This window comes from Chelonia mydas, chromosome 11, assembly GCF_015237465.2.
Source record: "Chelonia mydas isolate rCheMyd1 chromosome 11, rCheMyd1.pri.v2, whole genome shotgun sequence".
Lineage (NCBI taxonomy): Eukaryota > Metazoa > Chordata > Testudines > Cheloniidae > Chelonia > Chelonia mydas.
The window spans coordinates 70887005-70910753 of record NC_051251.2 but is presented as its reverse complement, the minus strand read 5'-3'; the positions used below and the strand labels follow the sequence as shown (position 1 = coordinate 70910753).

The following is a 23749-nucleotide window of genomic DNA, read 5'->3' as shown; positions in this document are numbered from 1 at the left end:
AGAATCTTAGCCCTTAGTTTGGACTGAATCATTTATTTGAATGAGTGGACATTTGGGGGAAGTTTGACAACTCTCCTACAGATCTGAGTATTGTATGTTTTAGTCCCCACCGAGTGTTATTTCAGACCATAAGCGTGTGTTAAATTCAACCCATGGAGAGCGCAGACATACTGCCCGCTATCCATTATGGGGCAGTCTGGGCATGTCAGCATTTAAAGGGTTAATAGGACAGTAATTACACAGGTGTAGAATGTTACACAAATACCAGATTATCATCCACAATGAGGATAATTTAACGGTCCTGAAACAGACAGAATCAAAACCTCTCAGCAGATCCCTTGGTTAATTCAGATCTGATCCAGCATCTGATCTCCTACTCCCAAACTCTCCCTGAGCTCTACAGACATGCCGTAAAGGAAGGCACTGCAGGGCTGGATCCCAAGCTTGTAATAAACAATCAGGGGTAGCTGAAGAGTAAGGACAGTCTGTACTTCAGGCACTGCACTGGAGTCAGCCTTGGTTCTTCTGCCACTGACGCCCTGGGGGACTTTTAGGACAGTCACGTGGTCTCTTTTCGGTTTCCCCATTCAGAAAAGGGGACAATAATACTCTCCTCCTCCCACCCTGACTTGCTAATTAGACTTAAGCTCTGTGGGATAGAGACTGTCATAGTATAGTGTGCACAGCCCCCAGTATAATGGGGCCCTGGTTTTGGTTTCGGGCTCCAGGCGCTACTGGAATATAATAATTATTTAACAGAGAGTTGGTCGATCTACAGCACCATGTTTAGCGCTTTTGATTGAAAAGCATCATGGGCCCGAGCGCTCAGATTAATCTAGGAGTGGCCGACTGAACTCCATATCCCCCCTCCTAAAATACAGTGACAACATCCCTTTAAAATGCTTTCATTCTCTGTACTAGGGCTAAACCCTCCACCCTCCGCCCTAAAGCCTAACTTTCTCAACCATGCAGGACAGTAAGCTGCCCCAGCCCCAACTCAATCAGTGAAGACCTACCCAGATCTAGGGTCCATGTCTGGTGCAGAGCGCAGCCCCTGCTTTTCCCACCCTAGCAGCAAACACATGGATAAGGAAACGGTGGATAGGAAAGGGGGAGGGGCCACAGTACTGGGTCCACCCTCCTGTATTCCGCTGTCAGTGGAAATAGGCTGACATGAAGGAGTGAGAAAGCTGCAGTGAGTAACACGCCCAGAAGAATGAGTTCCTTCCCAGGGCTCCTCCCAGGACAGCATAGCTACACAATGCTCCTCGTACAGGGCTGAATGTAAACTTGCCATTCTGCCCTCAGTTCCCTATGATCAGGAAAAGAACCAAGCTGTCTCCCAAAAGAGGAGCACCAGACATGTGCAGGTCAGTTTGTAAAGATCTGCTCCTCCGGGAGGAGAAGTGCTACAGAAATATGAGTTCTAAGTACAAAGAGATGGTCAGTGTATCTAGTAAACCTGAATCTGTGGCTCCTGCAAATGCTGCCTGGACATCATGCTGTCCCTCTGCTGACTTCACTCATGAGCCAGCAAGTGACTTAAGTCATCAAGAACATTGCTCTTCATTCCCTTGAAACAGCAGGATTCTTATCAGCTCCATGTCCTACCAGCTCACAGAAAGAGAGAGGCTCTTGTGCATGTCATGTCACACCATTGCACATGCTTCTCATTCACATGTGCACTTGCACCACATCTAGTGCTTTAGATTTATTGATGGCAAGTCACCTGAAGGAGCTGGGATTTCAGCAGAGCTGCCATTTTTATTTTGGCGAGGTTGGGAGGTTCTTTCCAGTAACAAGGCAGATATTTAACTTATGAGTGAGGCCTTCTTTTAGGCTGGAAAACCTTGGAGCTGTCCCTCTAAACAGCACACAACACACACCCCGGTCTCTGACCTTCTTTGGTGAGTGTTAAACCTGTGGAGTCTAACACAGGGCTTTCTCCAGCGTTTCCACTCCTTAGTAGACTTTCTAAGAGGGAAGTTCCCTCATGAACCCATTTCCCCCCTGTCTGGCCATTCTGCAGACTGCGAGGGCCACCATCAGAGAACCGCTCATCTAATACATACCCAAACATGGCAACCAGCAGGTTAACCAGGAGGATATTGGTGGAGAGCATGTAGATGCACACCAGGGGAATGGTGATCCACTCCGGGAAGCGGGGATGGTTGTTAGCATCCAGTTCTACACACAAAGGTTTAGACTCATTCCCAGAGAAGGTGCAGCGATCAAAATTGTATGTGGTACCTAGAGCAAGAGGAGGACAGAGTGAGACTGTGGGGGCTGTGGAAAGGAAGCCTTTTGATCTCTGGTGTGTCTATAACATCGGGGATTTACCCCAAGACCACCCACTGATGCTACCATTTAGTGTAAATGGATGAAATGCAATTTGCCTGGGAGGAGACTACCACTGCTTGAAACCAGTGTTAGTGCCATCAGCAGTAGCTCTGCCTGTCTGCACTAGGCACTTACAGCAGTGCCCTGGGCTGCAGTCATTGCTGGTCGGACATCAGTGCAGCTGCACTAGGGCGGTCACTGCAATGCACAGGGGAGGGCAGACTGTGGCCCTGCAGTTTACATGGAGATGGCGGTTGCAAAGGGCAGCTTGTGAACTAGAGAAATGAACATGGCAATGATATTCCATTATCACTGAACACATCAGACACATATGTATGAGAGAAAGAGTGCGCCAAAAAGATCTGGCATTAGCCATTTAACGTTAGACAAGTCAGAGAAAGACTGTAACCACCACCCCTCTCATACTGGAATGGATTGCATGGGATGAAGTCTCTTGTGAAAACCCACCTTCCTGCTGTTTGGAAGGAAGGCGTCAGGAAGGTTGGAGCAGGAGCCTGTTAGGGGGTTTGATTGGAGGGAGTATGCCTGGAGGGAAGGGTAGTGGGAACCGGAGGGGCATGCTGGAGCTGGGCCGCGTCTTGCGAAGTGCTGGGTGCCAGATGGGAGGGGAGTGAGGGCTCCTGTAAGAGGGCCCAATTTTCAGAGGGCTGATGAACCACATCCCTTTAAGGTCTCCAATCACGCCCCCACTGTCATCCGATGCCTTGGCCCCAGTCACTAATATTCTATCCTGCTTTAACACTGGCTTGGACAGTCATTAAGGGTAAAATCCTGCAAGCAGCTGTCCATGGGCAGACCCGAGTCCCTGCAGAGCCCCACTCAAGTCAGCACGGCTCAGTATAGACACAGGTCCAATGCAGAATCTGGCCCCAAGAGAGTGTAGGCTCCCTAGCTGAGCCAAACGAGTGCAGCCCCTCCCCTGCCCAAGGGAGGTACATACAGAAGATGGCTACCATCAATGTCATCAGGGTACTGGCCAAACATGGCCAGGTAAGGCTCGTAGATAACCGATCGGAAGATCCATTCCCAGCGGTACTCATTCTTCCTCAGGATGCCCTGCCTGGCCACACCAAAGGCCACCATCCACACACCGAAGAGGAACAAGAAGAAGAAGACATCAATCATCTAGAAAAGGAGGGTATAAAAAACAGATCAGTGCATCCTCCACATTCCTGCAGCAAGTCACACTGCAGGAGGCCAGGAGTTTGTTCCCCGTGAATTAAATAGCAGGTTGGGAACAGATGTGAAAATCCAGTCACTCAGCAATACAGTATAGCCGCATTTTCAGGCGGCCTCCATCCAGTCTCAGACGTTATGCTCGAGCTTAAGTGGTTATAAGATCAGGGCCTGATCCAAAGCCTATTGAGATCAATGGGAAAATCCCAATGACTTTCACGGGGTTTGGATCAGACCCCATAATCTACACACGCAAGTTCTGTATACAGGTCCAAGATGAATAACTGACCTGATTCACAGACAAACGTAGGTCTGATGTATGCAATATTTAAAATAAGCAAAACCGGTAACCACTTCTGACAATTTGGTCCTGGGCACCTTGAAAAAGATATGGTCATTTTCTAGATGCCCACAGGTGATGGACTGCTGAATTCTTTCCCCTTGCTGTTCCTGCAGAGACTATCAACAGTGTGTATTCCAGGAAGCAACTTTCCATTTGATTCACCCACAAATGACAGGCATTCTCTTGTCTCCTCTATCCTCTCCCACCTCCTCAAAATATTACCTCTTTCCTCCAAATACTGGGAATCTGCCATTTGAGAGACTGACAGAGAAAAAGAAAAAAAATCACACTAAAGAATAGCCCCTACACTGAGGAAGCAGGAACAGCATCCTCCTATCCCCTGCCGCCCCATCCCTTCCACGCTGTAGGCCAAGAGGCCGGCCTTTGTCTGCTGTCTGCCCGAGTTAAGAAGCCAGATCTTTGTTTGCTCTGCCCCATGTGAGGGTCACAGCGTGCTAGACTTGTACTTGTTGTCAGCCCCAGCCAGAGGCCTGTGGGCTAAAGCCTGTGCCCTGCTCTGCCCCGCCCAAAGAACCAGAGCCTAGATTGAGTGTTTGCTGGCTGCCTTAGCCAGGGGGTTTAGGCTAAAGCCTGCTCCCTGCTCTATCCCGCCCAAAGGGAGAGAGAGTCAGACTGTGAATTACTGCCCCCTCCAGCCCGGGGGCTGCAGGCTACAGACTGCTCACAGCTTCGCCCCGTCCATGGGGGCAGTAGCACCAGATTGTTCCTACTGGTTTGCCTCTGCTAGGAGGCTACAGAACTATAGACTTTGTATGGCTCGGGTCCACCAGCAAGGCCCGAGTCTGGGGGTTGCTGCCTGATATAGCGAGGTGGAGCGGCCTCCCTCCCCTCTTGAGAGTGAGAGACCACTACAAATCCCTTATTTAGTAAGAGCCCAGTTCTGTGATCCTTTGTCACCAATAGCAACTGGGGGGCCAGGATGACCTGACCACCACAGAAGTGGCAGAAAAATGGGAAGCCAGCAATGTAGCAATTCTTTAAAAACCTCAGTGTTCATTTCACCTGCATGTACATTCAATTGCTCTCAGTGCCATTTCTTCATAAGTTCCCCAGGTTCAGTGCACCCCAGGTATGATCAAAGCCGCTTTTCCTTTCCTGGGAAGTCCAGAATCTCTATGGGGTAGACAGGCCCAGCCTGTGTGCACAATCCAGTACCTTTTTCGGCTCACAGTCCGTACTCTGACTGAGACCTCTCTCCAGAGCCCCCTTCTCTGGAGCTGTTCCTTCAGCGGCATGCCTCTCCTCCTGCCACCACTGAAGTGAGCCGAGCCACGCTCCAGTGTCTCCCACTCCCAGCAGGCTTTGCCAGTGATTAGTAGTCAGGGCTCCCCTTCCCCACTCTAAAAGGGAGTGAAGTCAGCAAGACCACTCTCTAGTCCAATTCCTGAAGTAGGCAAACTCCCCATAGCTGCTAAGTCTAGCTTCTCAGAGGAATTGAGATTTTCCTTCCTCAGCCATACCCTTACTTGTGTTGAGTAAGGAATCTTCATGTGAGTAATGAGTTGGGCTGCAAAATCCAGCTCTGAAGCATTTAATATGCCCTGAGGCTGAAAGGTGCTGTGAAACCAAGCTTGTTGTCTTTCCAATGTTAACTGTTCATTCAGAGTGAACCCCCCACCCCACACAGAAAGCCAATAAACAGCCCTGCCCTAGTTATGTCCCTCTTCAATCTCAATTAAACCCTATTTTGAGGATGTACGAGGGGCTTGGGCCTTGTGCTGGCCCTCTGTACAGGGGGGAATTTCACTCTCTAAGAAGAAAACTTGTCACATCGTTTATTTAGAATGTTAAGAACAATTGCCCATGTCTTACCATCCTCTGAAGCATAATAATTTTTGGTCCTAGATTCCTGCTAACTGTGAAAATGTGGATCAGCCTTAGAGTAAAAATGATGTAGTCCAGGCAAAAAATGACTCGCCCAGAGTACCAGGAGCTTTCATTGGAGGAGCGGAGCCTGGGGAGGAAAAATAAGTGTAGTGAAACACTGTCTAAAGTTATGACAAATATATGTTGAAACAGCCTAGTCCCATAAAGTAGAACCTGATTAATCCATGTGTACTTATTTGCTCACTTTATAGTCTTTGCAAAAGTTGGTGGTCTCTTCTATCCTCTTAGCAAAAATGTAACAGCAGATGCTGTACAGGTCTCATTCATTTCATTTCTTCCCCCAAAAATATACCACAAACTTTTACTAGTGTATGACAACAGAGTAGCATCAATAACTGGAACTACAATTGACAAAACAAGTGAACAAGGTATATTGCAGGATGTATGTATCCGTGCCTGTTTATTTACTTACCCACTCATAGAATCCAGTCTGTACACAGGAGTGAAGTTTTATTGTATAGTGTATGTAAATTACAGCTGTCCTCTTAAACCACACTAAAAGGCTAGATTCATTCTATTAAGTGAGATTAGGTGTCAGACAATCCAGAAGAAAAATCACTTCCCGCACAACCCTTTCATGACCAAGGACATCTGAATTCTGCTACAGAACAGGAGTCTCCATTCCCATTCTATCCTCTTGGCCCCTTTTTTTGAGGCTGTCAAAAGGTACAATTAAGTTGTAATTATGAATCTTTTAACTGACAGGGATATCTGTCCATTAGAAACCAAACTAACAGCACTAAGGGCCCAATCCAAAGCCCATTGAAGTCAATGGCAATCTTTTCCACTGACTTCAGTGGAAGCTGGCTCAGGCCTCAAGTTGCTTCACACACCGTATGTCACTATCAGCTGATAAACAGCTTTCAACCACTAATAAGCGGGGGCAAAATCTCAGTGGCAAATCCAGAAAGCTTCATGCCCCATTACCAATCAGCAGAGTCATCCAGTTCATCTCAAATGTTAATTGGGTATCCGGATCTTTAAACAAGGTCAAAGCTGATGAAGCAGCAGTACAGGATGGAACTAGACAAGGCTGCTAAGGCCAGGTCTTGATTTTGCAAAACTAAATCTAAACCAGACATGGTTCAAACTGAAGGGTGCCTTACTCTGAGCCACCTACCTTTGTGGAGGGGAGTGTGGGAGGTTTGAGCTTTTGCAAAAACTCAAGGAAGTTGGTTCAGAGCCAAGTTCCATTTTACTCCAACTAATGGTTTGAGGATAGAGAGTCAGATGGAAAATTCTGGTTCTGTCCCCACAAGAAGCCACAGATCCTAATCAAACAGGCCTCCTTAAAGGAAACCTACAAGACAGTAGCACATAAGCATCAGTCGTGCATCCAACCAAAGAGCAGAGATCCTCAGGATCACCCATCAGCGCTACTGCAGTCAGGAGAACAGAGGTACTTCCACTGAGCATACTTCAGGCCTCATTGATCCCAATTCTGACCTCAGCTACACCAGCATCAATCCAGAGTCACTGCACGGACTTCAGTAGAGTAACACCAGATTCATTCACACTGTGGTAGCGGAAAAGACAGCAGGCCTCATGAAGGTTCTTAAAGAGAAAGACTGGCACCCAAAGGAAGGCTGGGGAGCTCATCCTCATAAACATAATGCCAGGTGTGTGGCCGGGGAGGGAGCTGAAGCTGGGGATCTCTGCCCACTTGGCTTTTGATGGATGCACAGCAGAGAAGTCTGAAGAAGCAAGGCAACCCTCTCTTATCAGGAGCTACAATAGATACTTGGTGAATCAGGAATAGACACTAGGGCCAGACAAATGGCTTGGGTCAACATCTAAACCCCTCAACTAGCTCTGTGTCATTCTGCTAAACCATACCCTGTATTCCCTATAACTCTGGATCATACTGTGCTGCTGGCCTAGAAGGGCCCTGAAATCCAGGAAAACATCCTCTGAGTCCAGAGAATCCTATGACTGCAGCAGCACCCAAACCAAACTTCTCTCAAATAAAATTGTTAGTCTCTAAGGTGCCACAAGTATAGAATCATAGAATATCAGGGTTGGAAGGGACCTCGGGAGGTCATCTAGTCCAACCCCCTGCTCAAAGCAGGACCGATCCCCAATTAAATCATCCCAGCCAGGGCTTTGTCAAGCCTGACCTTAAACACTTCTAAGGAAGGAGATTCTACCACCTCCCTAGGTAACGCATTCCCGTGTTTCACCACCCTCCTAGTGAAAAAGTTTTTCCTAATATCCAACCTAAACCTCCCCCACTGCAACTTGAGACCATTACTCCTTGTCCTGTCCTCTTCTACCACTGAGAATAGTCTAGAACCATCCTCTCTGGAACCACCTCTCAGGTAGTTGAAAGCAGCTATCAAATCCCCCCTCATTCTTCTCTTCCGCAGACTAAACAATCCCAGTTCCCTCAGCCTCTCCTCATAAGTCATGTGTTCCAGACCCCTAATCATTTTTGTTGCCCTTCGCTGGGCTCTCTCCAATTTATCCACATCCTTCTTGTAGTGTGGGGCCCAAAACTGGACACAGTACTCCAGATGAGGCCTCACCAGTGTCGAATAGAGGGGGACGATCATGTCCCTCGATCTGCTGGCAATGCCCCTATTTATACATCCCAAAATGCCATTGGCCTTCTTGGCAACAAGAGCACACTGTTGACTCATATCCAGCTTCTCGTCCACTGTAACCCCTAGGTCCTTTTCTGCAGAACTGCTGCCTAGCCATTCGGTCCCTAGTCTGTAGCGGTGCATGGGATTCTTCCGTCCTAAGTGCAGGACTCTGCACTTGTCCTTGTTGAACCTCATCAGATTTCTTTTGGCCCAAACCTCCAATTTGTCTAGGTCCCTCTGTATCCTATCCCTACCCTCCAGCGTATCTACCTCTCTTCCCAGTTTAGTGTCATCTGCAAACTTGCTGAAGGTGCAATCCAAAGTACTCCTTTTCGTTCTCTGGGTTAGTTAATCATTATCTGAGCAGGAGAAAAGTTCCTCAGCACAAGTTCTCCTCAGCCCACGAGATGTTCTGCAGAACCAGTCTTTGTGCCTTGGAACCAAAATCTACAACCTTCTTTGACTTTAGGGAACACAACGAGTTTGCTACTGAGTTCAAGTGACTTTGTTCATCATCTTCTCACAGCCAGACACACACCGTAACAGTACCTGGCATGGTAACATGCCTTTAAACCGAACACTACTCACCTGAATATAATCCCTGTTATGAAGTAAAAGATTCCAAGCGTATCCATGATGTTCCACAGATCTGAGAAATATTTATTCCCATTCATGTACCACTAGAAAGGGAAAAGAGCAGAAAATCACCACAACAGCACACGTCAGCACTGATTACTCCCATCGTGGGCCTAATTCCACCACCATTACTCACCTTGGATACCTTAGTCTGCGAGTGCCCTCATGGATTTCACTGAAGCCGCACATGCGGTAAGGCACTATTCACAGTAAGTGTGGTCAAACTCGGCCCTTTACAACCATAGAACTGGCTCTTATTTTTCCATCTCCTTGTTGAAGACATTTATTGGCTGCAGCATAGTTCAAATCACTGACATTTTAGGGAAAACATCATTCTCAATATTGGTGTGTTTCATCGGTCAACTCCATCAGGGAGACAAAAGTCAGGTTTTCTAGCCCTAAAGGTTCATTTGAAAATGCTTTTGCTATGGCAGTCTGAGTGCTAGACTAATTTTCTTGAGCTGCAACTGATCACTCATGTGAGTAGCATCATTGGCTTCAGTTGGAATACACAGCTGAGTACAGCCCACCAGTGGAAACAAGGGGTACCCAATCTGGCCTTGAAAGCTAAGCCTGCAAAATGATGGATACACAGGAGGAGTACACAGGTAGGAGGTGTCACTGCCAGTGTATGAAGAAATACACATACTAGCTATGAGCAAGCTAGTGCACTAAATAGCAACATGGCCATGGCAGCATAGGTGATGGCTGGGGTTACCTAGTACAATCCCAGAGGACCTAGGTATGTAATCCAGCAGCTAGCCTGAGCCACCACCAATAGTGGCCACACTGCTATTGTTAGTGCATTTGCACAACCAGAGCTAGTGTGTATGTCTATCCAAATCGGGAATTACACCTCCCAGCTGCTGTGTAGACAAACCCTAAGGTAGGTTGAACAAATTTGTGGAGTGTTTCATCTGATGGCTGGGTTTGCTATGACTCATCAGCAAGAACTGAACCTTGGACCTTTTAACCTAAAACCATGCCCCTCTACTGCTTAAACTATAGGACGACAGCCATTAACTGGAGTCAACACAAATCTCCTAGTGAGCCAGCCTCAAGAGGAGAACAGAGTCCCACAGTGTGTTAACATGCAGCCTACGCATTACCTCAGCTGAGACATTAATTGGGATACTTGTGGAACACAGGCAGCAGCTCTATCAGATGGGCCAAAAGAAAGTCCTGCTTTGGACAATTAAAAGTGATCACCATTATGACTTTGGCCCTAACCTTTGCACTTCAGTTTCTCCCCCCTGTAAGATGGATGTAGTAGAACTTTCCTACCACAGAGGGAGCTGTGAAGTTTAACTAACAGTTGCACAGTGCTTCAAAGATAAGTGGCTCGTGGACCAGCAGTGGTCCATGGACCACAACTGGAGAGCCACTGAGGTAACACAGTATTCTTTGACTGTGTCCCCTCACGTCTTGTCCAGCAAAGACACAGCTCACTGCTGGAATCCCATGGAAAGTAACTGCTAACTCGCTATTAAATATTTTTGGATCAAGTGTGTTTTTTTCCTAAAACTCTCCAAATGAACGATATTTACCTATATGTATTTTCAACCAACGATGGCTCTGAAACACAGTCTCAAATTTAACCCTCACCCCCCACCTCTGCATTTCATGGACGGGGTCAGATTCTGACCTCCAGACCAGAGCCTCCATTCAATGCTTTGGGGTCCACATTGGGCCTGAAATGGGGAAGGATTCTGAATCCTGGCCACATCTGACAGAAGTACCGTGTGATCAGTCAATAAAGAGATTTCTGCATTTTGACCCATTCTCCTCAAAACAGCTCAACAGCACCCAGCACAACAAATCTTATCCCAAACCTTAGTTCTGATTCATCTTTGAACTCTATCCTAAGGGTATCACAGATCCAAATATCACCTCCTTCAGTTAATTCTAGACTCCTTTTGTATCATTCAAAAAGGAAATGGTATAAAAGTATCAGATCATTTCAAACAGCACACAGAGATCTGGTCCAAATGCATATTCAATCATTATAAAGAATTGTCATGTACTGAGAGTTAATCACAGATTTAACAATCCTTTAAACATGTTTTACAACCAGTCTGTTTAGGATCAAGAATCCTTCTTATGGTACAAGTACTTGGCTGTGTTTATGAAGTGGAATGGTGGCATCTAGTGGCTGGTTGAATTAATTTCAGGGTTGTTTTTTCCTCTAGGTATCCCATTCTGGAGTAATATCTTCCATGTATAGGCTCATTTTTCCCTTTGTAATTAAGTATCATTAGTTCAAATAATTCTGAATCTTTGGAATAGGATCAATTACTGTCAGCCCAGTTGCATCTCAGCCACTGGAGAGCAGTGAATACCTATTCAATCCTCCCTGCATTTGAAAGAAAACCTGTGTACTGGACATTGTCACCTTTTTACACCATGACATAGCATAGCAGAGTGCCTGGAGTATATGACTTGTTACTGGTGCTACTCAAATCCATCTATGGTCGCTGTCATTTTCCATAGTATGGGAAGAATGGTTAATAATGCACCTTGGTAACACAAATGTTCAGATTAGAAGCTGCACTGTTATTGTAGCCAGGTTGGTCCCAGGATACCAGAAAGGCAAGGTGGGTGAGGGAATATCTTTTATTGGACCAGCTTCTGCTGGTGAGAGACAAGGTTTCAAGCTACACAAAGCTAAAGAATAGCAGCTCTATGTAGCTTGAAAGTTTGTCTCTCTCACCAACAGAAGCTGGTCCAATAAAAGATATTCCCCCACCCACCTTATCTCTCTACATTAGAACTTGTCAAATTCAAGATATTTCTATTTCTGCACATGTTCAGCTCATACCTTGCTTTGAACATTGGGTGTTGGGAAAGGCAGACGCTCAAGGGAGAGAGAATGCAAGTCAACCAGACTATCACAGTTATCCTCTCATTAGGGCTTTGTAAATGAAATTAAAAATCCCTTGCTTTTTATGAACCAAAGATGGCCAGAACTGACCTGGATTAAACATTTTATTGTAGCAATTGAAGATCTAGAAGCCAAGTCCAGGGCTAGACTCCCTTTGAGTCACTGGAGCGATACAAGTTTACACCAGCTAAGGATCCAACCCTAGAAATATACTCTCCTCTAGCACTGCTGCCTATTCATATCAGAATTAACTATGAATAGGGAGGGGCACATTGCTTCAAACCAACCAGAACCCTGGCTCAAACCTGAAAGCAAACCCAAATCCAATCACTGAGGTTCAGTGAAGTGTTAACTCTTTACATTATCATTCACTTCTGCTGTTTCTGGATCCACACATGCCCTACCCTCCAGCGTATCTACCTCTCCTCCCAGCTTAGTGTTATCCACGAACTTGCTGAGAGTGCAATCCATCCCATTATCCAGATCATTAATGAAGATGCTGAACAAAACCAGCCCCAGGACCAACCCCTGGGGCACTCCGCTTGATACCAGCTGCCAACTAGACATCGAGCCATTGATCACTATCCTTTGAGCCCGATGATATAGCCAGCTTTCTATCCACCTTATAGTCCATTCATCCAATCCATACTTTTTTAACTTGCTAGCAAGGATACTGTGGGAGACCGTATCAAAAGCTTTGCTAAAGTCAAGGTATATCACATCCACCGCTTTCCCCATCTCCATAGAGCCAGTTATCTCATCATAGAAGGCAAGCAGGTTGGTCAGGCATGACTTGCCCTTGGTGAATCTATATTGACTGTTCCTGATCACCTTCCTCTCCTCCAAGTGTTTCAGAATGGATTCCTTGAGGACCAGCTCCATGATTTTTCTAGGGACTGAGGTGAGGCTGACCAGTCTGTAGTCCCCCAGATTCTCCTTCTTCCCTTTTTTAAAGATGGGCTCTATATTAGCCTTTTTCCAGTTGCTGGAACTTCTTCCAATCACCATGAGTTTTCACAGATAATGGCCAATGGCTCTCCAATCACATCAGCCAACGCCCTCAGCACCCTCGGATGCATTGCATACAGCCCCATGGATTTGTGCATGTCCAGCTTTTCTAAATAGTCCTTAACCTGTTCTTTCACCACTGAGGGCTGCTCACCTCCTCCCCATACTGTGCTGCCCAGTGCAGCAGTCTGGGAGCTGACCTTGTCTGTGAAGACCGAGACAAAGCATTGAGTACGTCAGCTTTTTCCACATCATCTGTCACTAGGTTGCCTCCCCAATTCAGTAAGGATCCCACACTTTCCCTGACCTTCTTCTTGTTGCTAACATACCTGTAGAAACCCTTCCTGTTACCCTTCACATCCCTTGCTAACGGCAACTCCAATTGTGGTTTGGCCTTCCTGATTACACCCCTGCATGCTTGAGCAATATTTTTATACTTCTCCCTAGTCATCTGTCCAAGTTTCCACTTCTTGTAAGCTTCCTTTTTGTGTTTAAGCTCACCAAAGATTTCTCTGTTAAGCCAAGCTGGTTGCCTGCCATATTTGCTATTCTTTCTGCACATCGGGATGGTTTGTTCCTGCATCCTCAATAAGGTTTCTTTAAAATACTGCCAACTCTCCTGGACTCCTTTCCCCCTCATATTAGCCTCTCAGGGGATCCTGCCCATCAGTTCCCTGAGGGAGTCACTCTCTATGCTCAACAGAACCAAGTTAGTTGCTATGAGAATTTCCACTTGGTATTTTATAGGTCACGTTTTCCTTGCCCATATATTTTGTTCAAACCACCACCACCTGTGCCCCCCAAATCTAGTCAGAACTTGGTCCCCCTTTGTTCTGTGCACATGCAATTCCAACCATTACATTGCATTAACACTTTGATAGTTTGTACTAAATACACAGCAGACATCTTCATCATTTCTGTAGACTGACATACAAACATGGGACCAGAACCTGAAATCGTCTCTCACACAGTTGGCTGCAATAGGCATGTTGCCTGACAAAGGACTGCCAAATCAAAACCTTTCTCACTCAGTGACCTTTCAGAAGTTCAGCACAGATTTCTGCTGTACATTTAGAAAATTGTAAGCACTGTACTTTTTACTATTAAACATCTATATAACCCTCCTTCCAGACCTTAGTGTTCGACACTCACCAGTAAGGACAGAGCTGATCAAACAAAGCCCATTCAACTACTGAGCCCAGCAAGCAAACTGCCTCTGATCCCAACAGGTAACTCTATGTCAGACCACTGGGAACTGTGGTGCTCGGATGTGGACATTTAAAACACGGAGCATGACTGGTTATTCATCTGCAGACATCCAGCTCAATCCACCTTTCTAAGATGGTTTGACCTTGAATTCAGAACAAAAACTGAGAGTAACTTGGGGGGGGGAATTATCATTTCCTTCTGCTGATAGTGGTGAATATTGCTAATAGCGCCAAGAAGCTCTCCAGGTGCAGGAGTCCCACTGAAGTCAAATACAGTTCCACACATGTAGGTATTGAAGAAGTGGGCCATGAGAAAACAAAGATCAGTATTGAAAGATGAACTGGCACCCATACCAGTCCCATCCAGCCACTCCTCAGCAGTGAGCCAGGCTCTTAAGTTCTCCTTTTATTTAGCTATGTCAATCAAAAAAAAGCCCCCAGTTTGAGGCTAATTCTGCCCTTAGTCAGAACATTCATTTCTGATGAATGAGAGGATGGCTTTTAATTGGCTTAAAATGATCTAGGTGTCTCAAAAGTGAAGATAGGCTGAAGCCAAAGAGTCTGGCTCTAGATCGAAACCTTCCCAAAGATGTGCAGTTTAGGTTTGGCCCATTAGGGTGGTAAGGGCTGGCTATTGGTTGGGGGCACACTCTAGTCAAAAGCTTACTCTGCAGAGCCAACAGAGTTCCCTTGAGTACACTGGTTCAACTCATTTCTCAGCTGCGTGCTTTTAAACAATCTGGATTGTCTTCAGTGGAGCCCAGGCAACACTAATCTCCCTTAGCATCTGAAGTGAAATTGGAGCGTGAGACACGCCCACTTTCCTCGAAACGCCGGTAAGCATAGCAGCCAGGCAGGAACATCACCCGAATTTTTCTTTGATATTTGCCTGCTATGCTCCTAGACAGTCCAAATCAAAGAGAAACCAAGTGTTGGGATTTCTCAAAGAACCTAGGGGAGTTGGACGCTTCATTGACTGGCTGGGATTTTCAAACTTTTCTTTTGCAGCCAGGCCACACAATACAACAGTGCACTGCCGGAGTCAGCCTGACTCTGGGTATCGACATCCATCAATGCAAATAAATGAAATGCCTGGTAAGGGCCTATCCTGCCAACCTTTACTCAAACGTAGAGACCTTGGGCATGTAATCCTCATTAAAATAATCAGGAGTGAGACTATTTGCTTCGTGCCTGCTCATATGAGTAAGAATATGCAGGGTCGGAGCCCTAGATCTGAAGCAGTTCCGCCTGCCCCTACTGCTGGTGGGTGGTACTGTAAGAGGAGGGGAAGAAAGGTTTCCCTTATGGCCAGCTGCTTTTTCAGCTGGGTTTTATGATCATCCAAACCCTTCAGTATTCATTTTCTGAACTGAGAGCTGCTTAACACTCTTAACTCAGCTGCTGCAACTAAAAATGGCTGGAAGGCTATGTCGTGCTGCTCAAGTGGTGGCTGGGCCTACACGGGAGGTGTTAGGAGGGGTCCAGAGAGACCAGGAAACCTAATCAATCAGACAAGAATAATATCAAGGTAGCAGACCCTTATAATCTTTCCCCTTCATCCCCTAGATAGTACATCTGTCTTGCCAAAGGTGCCCTCCTATTTATTTGGTAATGGATATATTTTTTCCTGAAGAAAAAAAGATTAAATAGCAGGGTTATGGCCACTCTGGTCATGGCAGAGGCTCACCCTGCAGTGATCTTTATGCATGCAGACCTTGTGCTGGCACTTGTCCTCTGGCTGCATGCCTTACACGGTACTCAAGACTGCACTGAACAACTAATAAATCACACACAATCTTCTAAATGACAGATTGTAAGTTTCCATGACCTCTTCACCAGACACACTCTAATCCCCCAGCATTCTGAAGGACTCCTATTACTAGAGGCATTCTCTCCTCAGAAGAAAGCCATTTCCCCCCACACACAGATAGTCAAACAACTCTGCAAAAAAAATAAATTAGTGTGTTTCATCCAGAGTACCTTGGTAGTGCATAGACATGTTCCCTCTTTGTGGTGTGAGTGCTGGGCCTCCATCAGCCACAGTTCACTCACTCATGAAATGACAAATACCAGTGGTAGCTGCATAGGTTTGTCAAAGAATTCTAGAGCATTATGACACATTTTCCATTAAAAATTAATCTAAATGACCTAGATTGCTTTGACAATTTATACCACATGATTTTGAGAGCTCTCTCTAATGGCAAAATCCTCAAAGATATTTAGGTGCCTCAATCCCATTGAAAGACACCTAAATATCTTTGAGGATCTGGGCCATGGACTAGTACATACAGCACAGGATCAGTGTGTTTCCTTCAACACACAAACACACACACACACACAGCTTCTACCAGCATTAGCAGGAGTTGTGTGTGTCAGTTGTGGTGAACACAACCACTTCCTTTGGACTATGAATTACTTTTGCATCGCATTTTGCACCTAGCCGTAAGAAGGTCTCCATTTCTTTTTGCATCTAGGAGAAATAAAAAAGTGTCTGCCTGGAAACAGGTCGTTTTGGTTTGCAAGCGTTGCCTACTTGTCTCACTTCATCACAAAGCAGGATGAAGACCAGAACATAGAGGATGAGCTCCAGCATGGTGGGTTCTTTCTGGAAATCCATGAGCAGCACGTAGGCGAACAGCAGCAGGAAAACAATGTAGAAGATGACGTTCCAGGAGAAGACCACGAATGGGGAGGTGAAGAATGAAGCATAATACAACAAGAGCTTCTTGCTCCTCTCCACAGGCTTTTTCCTAGATAAATAAAGGATGATTTCAAACACACATCCCTCATGCCTTTAAAAAAATGTTCCTTGTGAAATTAAAATAGTGACCATGCAAACGTGCCTGGTTTTTTAATCGAAAAAATCACTTTGAAGTGCTACCAAATAATTATGGTCTGAGCAGCATCAGTTAAATGACCTGACTCACGGTACGTTGGCAGGCGGCCTATCTTGTCCCTGAAGGACCAGAGTAGTTCTGTCTCTGGCTCATTCAGCCACTCGACATCTTGTTAGCAATCCCAGCCAAATTAGCATTGATGTGATCACTTGTCAACCAGGAATTTTGCCGAGGCCATGCCTCTCCTTTCATATAGACCACCAAACTGCGGCCAGATGGGAACAACTTGTGTTCACTCTTTTCAGACTTTGTCAGCCTTGCTATCATGCTCAGATTAACCTCCATAGCAGATGGAATCTGTCAGAGTAAAGATGGATTTGCATTTAAGATACTGGAGTGGGACTCAAGAAACATGGGTCTAATTCCCAGTTCTGCCACAAAGTCCCTGCATCACTTTGGGCAAATCATTTCATCTATCCTGTGCCGTGTTTTTTCATCTGTAAAACAGGAACGACACTTCCTGCTTAAAAAGGCTGTTTGGGATACATTCATTGTTTGGGGCACTCAGATACTACAATGAGGTGAGCCAGATATTAGCACCTAAATAGATTATATAGACATGCTTCCCTTCTGTTTTTCTACCAATGAGAGTGTTGTTACCTGAAGGAGATGAAACCACAGCCAATTAAAGGGAAAAGGAACAGACACAATATAATCTTCCAGTTCTTAGTGTCCCTCGAGATCTCTCCATACCACTGTTTGGAAAGGAAATTCTATAGCAAAGAGGAGAAAGATTCATCCAGGTTTTATTGAAGCAGGGTAGAGAAAGCAGAACTGTAAAATATGTTTGATGTTTAATGCAGAAAGCCCAACGATGATTTCTACTGAAACATATTAAGTTGTTGGATTTCTGTAGCATTGGAGGCCTTGGGAGCTGCAGAAATATTGAGCTACTCAGGTCAACAGAAAGGAAAGGCTACTGCATAAGCCCACTACTCCATCTTGTGCCATAGGCTAGCATCTCCAGGATGTTCCAAGAGCTTTCGAGGTAGGAGAAGCAGTTAGTTTCATTTAGCTGAGGGAGTCTTAGGTAAGGACACTACTCCACCAGATGCTATGCCCAAGAACACGAGCAGAGGGAGGAGATGCACCGTGAGTAAAAATCTCAGGCTGTCTCCATCAGTAGACCCTCTAGGAACCAGATGTAAATTAAAACTTCCCTCTCCTAGCATAACACCTAGGGGTGAATCACCACTCCTCTCCCTGCATACTCTGCATCATTCAATGCTTACTTTGCACATGCAGGTTTCAAACACACCCCTCCACGTGGGCCAAGGGCATCAGAGAACCAGTTATACAGCATGTTCCTTTTAGCAGTGCAACCACCACTTTATCTGATCACGCATGGGAGGAAGTAATTCACAATTGCAAAAGGACATCGTTCACGTTGCTGTGGGATCCTTCTCTGAAACTCCTGATTTCCAAACAAATGAGAGCCTCAGCCATTGTATTTCTTTAAGATGGGTTTTTTCAAACAATTCATCTATATAACCTTTAAAAAGGAAGTGAGCACAATATTTACATAGCAAGTGAGCAGCCTTTTCTTTTTCTTTTTTTGGGGGGGCATGGAGGGGGAAGAATCACTGCTTTTTAGTTTGTGTTACCTGCACTCCCGGCTGTGCAATGAACTGCTGATCTTTAGCTTCCACAGCAAGTTCCAGGCAATTGCTCCCACCCCAGGCTTCACAGGAATAGGTCAGCAGCTGTTCAGCCAGCTCTTCATCACTGCTATAGCACTCAGAGAACAGCTCTAAAGGAGAGACAGTCCCACAAGGACAGAAGGGAAAAAAGAAAACCTGTGTCAGACACGCACCTCTTCACTCTATCCAGATCCCTGGCCCCATTTCACTCATGCTTGAAGAGATCAAGAGGCTGGAAATCTTGAGACTAAGGTTCATACAGCAACATTAACTCAGCCATTTTGCACATCCTATATATTTTACCATATAATCGGTGACACGCTAAGCTATACATTTAATAGGAATAGGGGATACTATGTTTGTGCAACATGACTGAGCTAATGTAGCTGCAGGAGTCAACCCATTTTTTTCTGACTGGCATATTTGCTCGTATAATCTTCAATTTGCATTAGTAAAGTTTTTGGCAATTAATGTACAATACAAGAGCTCCTTCCCCATTTTCACAACTGTAGATTAGAATAGTGGACTGTCCAAATCTAATATCTGCATGGAAAAGTGTATAGTGAAATTCAAACTGATTTGATGATTACATATGGATATCAAAACTAGGTTGTGATTCAGATCTGAGAAGTGGTCCAGTAAAAATGGCACCTTCTTACTTAACACATCTGCTCTGTGTGCGTGTCTAGCTACTGGTTGCAATGATCAAAGTGAGTCTTTGTAGCATTTGACTCCCATTACCCCTGCAGAACCAACACAGCTAAAAGTGAGCAAGCTGACAAAGTTCCTTCTGTGCTGGCAATCCGAATGCAGACAGCAGAGCTGCAGCAGCAGTGTTACTGAAGGCAGAGGTCTTACTTGATGAAGCTTTACTTCTGGTGATGTGCAAGAAGTGAAGAACCCAATATGACTTGCGAATGCCAGGGGGATTTTGTAGGGATGGCAGTTAGAAAAATACCCACTTTTAACCAGCACATTGGATAGAGCGTTTGAGACTGTATGCAGACAACCTCACAATTCCAATCTTCAAAAGGCCTATGAGACCTCAGCAAGTCAATAGCAGTTTTGCCATTAATTTCAATAGGATCAGGACTGAGCCCCAAATTCTGCTGGCCTTATTTCCATGAATAACCCCATTATTTTCAACAGGGTTACCCAAATGAGGACGGTTGGCAGCATTCTGGCCTTAATATTTTTTATTTTATATAAAAATAAGAGCGAGAAGAACTATGGCAAGATTTTTTAATGGTATTTAGGTTCCCAAAGGTGCAAATAGGTGTCCTGTAGAATTTCGAAAAGCACTTAGGCACCTAGCACCCATTGATTTCAATAGGAGTGTTTGAAAATCCCAGTAGGCAACTAAATCCCTTTAAAAATCTGACCCTATAAAATTAGGCAATTTTTACAAACGCTGCACATGAAATAAAATGTTCTGACAACACCTATTAAGGATTTCAGAATAACTCGTGAGTTACAACCAGCTCCTCAAGTGAAAAGTCAAATTCATTTGAGAATTGGGCACATTCTTTCTGCACAAGCGTGTAGCTTTGATTTCCCGACTTGTGTGCTGAAAAAAAGTTTCCCCATTTCACTCTATGGGTATGTCTACACTGCAAAAAAAAAAAAAAAAAGACCCATGGCACTGAGCCTCAGAGCCCAGTTCAACTGACTTGGGCTCACAGGGCTTGCTCTATGGGGCTAAAAGTAGCAGTGCAGATGTTCTCCCTTGGGCTCTGAGATTCACCCCCCTGGCTGGGTTTCAGAGCTTGAGTAGGAACTCTACACTGCTATTTTTAGCCCCATAGCACGAACCCGAGTCAGTTGACTCAGGCTCTGAAACTCATTACGAGGAGGTTGTTTTGTTTTTTTGCAGTGTAGTGTATTGTAGTGTGCCCTCAGTGTCTATCGTTCCTTCACTGTCGAATGACCTTTTTTGGGAAGATGATACAGACAAATTACTGGGAGGCTGAAATGCAACTTCAAAATCACCAACCTCTAAGTGCAGAAAGGGACTTGTCCTTTTGTCTTTGCTTAATCTGTAGTGAATCACCATGAGCTGCCCTGTGCCATCTTTCCCTTTAGATCATGAATCAGTGCTTTGCATTGAGTGGCTTTTGAGTTATGGGTATTATACCGATTAATAAAAACAAAATATTAATCCCTGTGCTGCTAGCTACCACATACAATTGATTTTGTTTTTCATATATCAATGCCACATTCATTTGGAAATTATTCAGGGAAGGTGTAATTAACAGCATCAGGACTCGTCCAGGTTTCAGATAAAGCCAGAACATGAACTTTATTAATGACAGAAGAGGTAGCAGGCCATGAATTACCAAGTTACCAGGAGGGGTGCCAATCATCCTAGCACCATGAGCTCTATACCACATGGACTGGATACCAGAGGATTTAGAAAGGCATAACAAGAGAGCAGAGCATAAAGGATAAGAATGTCTGGCTAAGAAGTCCAGCTTCAGATAACAGACTGTAGCCCAGCTGACGCATCCTTGCCACAACACTGCTTGTCCTCCTTGGAAGTTGTTTCATCCCTACGTTCTTGGCATGAATTGGACTGATGGGCCTGAAGTTAAGGCATGGCACTGGGACTCAGAGCTGGGCTCAGCTCCCAGCCTTGACGTTCATCACACACTTCCTGTAGGTGTCCGGGCAAGTTTTAAAGACGCAGGCCTCATTAGCCACCACAGGCTTTTTTTTTTTTTTTTTTTGAGTGTTTTGCCTATCCAGGGCCAGGAGCTAGCAAAGAATTTTCTGTCTAACTGTGTTCTCTGCTCCAGTCCACAGACACCCCTTCTTCTCTCCTTCCCCTGGAGGCTCTTGCCAGCCCAGCCACAGGCTGTCCCTACAACATGACATCCCATAAAGCTTCAGTGAAAAATCTCGCAGCTGTGCAGCCGTCATTACAAGCTGCTGATCACCATCTGAACACAGCTCATGTTTCCCAGTCTGTTAACACAGGCGCTTACCTACTGCTCTCGTCTCGTATTCATTTGCCAGCTCCTCAGACTCCCCAGCAGCATTAATGTCATTCTTCACTTTTGCCAGGCTTTTTAGTAGTTTACTGGCCCCAAGTGCTGCCAAAGTGCAGCCCCTGGTCTGCAAAAAGACAGAGAATCAGGAAGTCACATGGAGTTCTTTGCAAAGCGTGGCCATCACCATTCTTCTCCACTGCCGGCTCGGAGCACCAACAGTTCTTCCATGCAATGAGAGGATGTGTTCCATTCCTTAATGACCCACAGGCTTCTTCCACCACCCCCTTTTACATGACTGCTTTGTCTTTCTTGCCTTGTTTGCTTGTTCTGGAAGTTCATTAAAGGCTGGTGAATAGTGCCACGTTGTCAGCAATGGAAAATGAAGATCCAGATCCACAAAACAAGCATAGTCCAACCACTCAATGCAACACCATCACACCAGCTGTAACTGAACAATTCTAGGCACAAGGTGACTCATTTTGTCTCTGTGGTTAAAATCGCCTTAAAACCCTCTCCAAGGTGTCCGGAATTTAGACACGAGTCCTGGAGTCAGACGTTTAGAATGCCCTCTACAGTCCTACACTGCAGCGCACTCACCTGGATACCTCCTGATCCCTGCTGAACTTGCCATGGCTTGGCATGGGCACAGGGACCTGTATTAGCAGATTGGATGCTCAGCTTAAGACACACAAGCCAAAAGGATCAGGAGTGTCCACAAAATTTCAGGTGCCTCCATTTTTTAGTGTCCAGTTAGATAACCAAGAATTAAGGAACCCCTTAACTAGGGAAAATTTTAGTCTTTCAGTCTTTGGGAATGGATCACTTGATGATTAACTGTTCTGTTCATTCCCTCTGGGGCACCTGGCATTGGCCACTGTTGGAGGACAGGATACTGGACTAGATGGACCTTTGATCTGACCCAGGATGGCTGTTCTTATATTCTTACATTCTTATGTATGTTCTTATGTCTTTCAGGGTATGCCTATGATGCAATAAAAGATGCATGGCCTCCACGCAGCTAACCTGTTTCAACTGACTTAGGTTCGCCAGACTTGGGCCCCAGGGCTAAAAATCGCAGCATAGACATTTGGACTCAGGCAGAAGCCCAAGCCCTGAAATCCCATGATGGGGGTGGATCTCAGAGCCCGGTTCCAGCCCAAGCCTCTACACTGCCACTTTAACCCTGCAAGCCTGAGTCTCTAAGACTCAGTGCAGCAAGGTCTTCTATTGCAGTGTAGACATACCCTCAGTCAAGTCTGCCAACAAAGAGGTTAAGTAGTGCTAACAGGTATATACAGAGGGTAAGTCTACACTGCAGTCACGGGACGAGGGGCCCGCAGCCCAGTCCACACAGGGAGTGACTTCAGTATGTGTATACGGACCCAAGCTACCTTTAATCTCGATAGCTCAGGCACCAGAGCAGTGAAGCTGTGGCAACACAGGCTAGTCGCTGGGCCAATTCTGCAGGGTGCCACGGGCCCCGTACAGCCTGCACCGCACAGCTTCACCACTTCCGATTAACGCTAGCTCAGGTAGGTCCACATGAGCCACAATTACAAACTACAGGAACAACGAGGAGTCCTTGTGGCACCTTAGAGACTAACAAATTTATTTGGGCATAAGCTTTGGTGGGCTAGAACCCACTTCATCAGATGCATGGAGTGGAAAATACAGAGCAGGTATTATATGAAAAGATGTGACCTACCAGGCACTAGAGATTACCACTGTATTTTCCATAGGCTGCCGATGTGCTATCAGGTCATCAAATCACTTTCAGTCACTGTCCATTATCAGCCAAGCTCTCAATCGGAGATAAGAGGCCTGAAGCCAATATACAGTTTTGGTTTCTTTAAAAAATATACCTCTCTCTTTTTCATTGGAAGTAGAAACTGTATCAAACCATATGCCTGGATCACTTGATCTTCATACTGTGAAGATGTTCATAATCCAAACCTGAGTCCAGCTATGAATTTCACAGCTAGCACCTTTCAAAGGCTGAATCAACCCCTCCCTCAAACTTTAGGTGAGGAGAGTGTCTTGAAATCCATATATGGATCCAGATCCAGATCCAAATTTAGTAGCTCAGGCCCATTTAGTTAGAAGATAGAGAGAGGAA

At 45.5% G+C, this 23749-nt stretch overlaps 1 protein-coding gene across 1 annotated transcript in view; it reads right to left on the bottom strand.

The window, feature by feature from the left end:
- TRPM8 (transient receptor potential cation channel subfamily M member 8) overlaps positions 1-23749 on the bottom strand; it is a 91342-nt gene that overhangs the window by 22057 nt on the left and 45536 nt on the right. Inside the window, exons 13-20 of the mRNA XM_037913007.2 lie at positions 21628-21757; positions 18608-18753; positions 17604-17716; positions 16640-16856; positions 8962-9053; positions 5714-5855; positions 3315-3486; positions 2073-2250 (exon numbers count right to left, since the gene is read on the bottom strand). Of these exons, the coding sequence (XP_037768935.2) occupies positions 2073-2250; positions 3315-3486; positions 5714-5855; positions 8962-9053; positions 16640-16856; positions 17604-17716; positions 18608-18753; positions 21628-21757 (1190 nt within the window). The remainder of the gene's footprint in view (positions 1-2072; positions 2251-3314; positions 3487-5713; positions 5856-8961; positions 9054-16639; positions 16857-17603; positions 17717-18607; positions 18754-21627; positions 21758-23749) is intronic.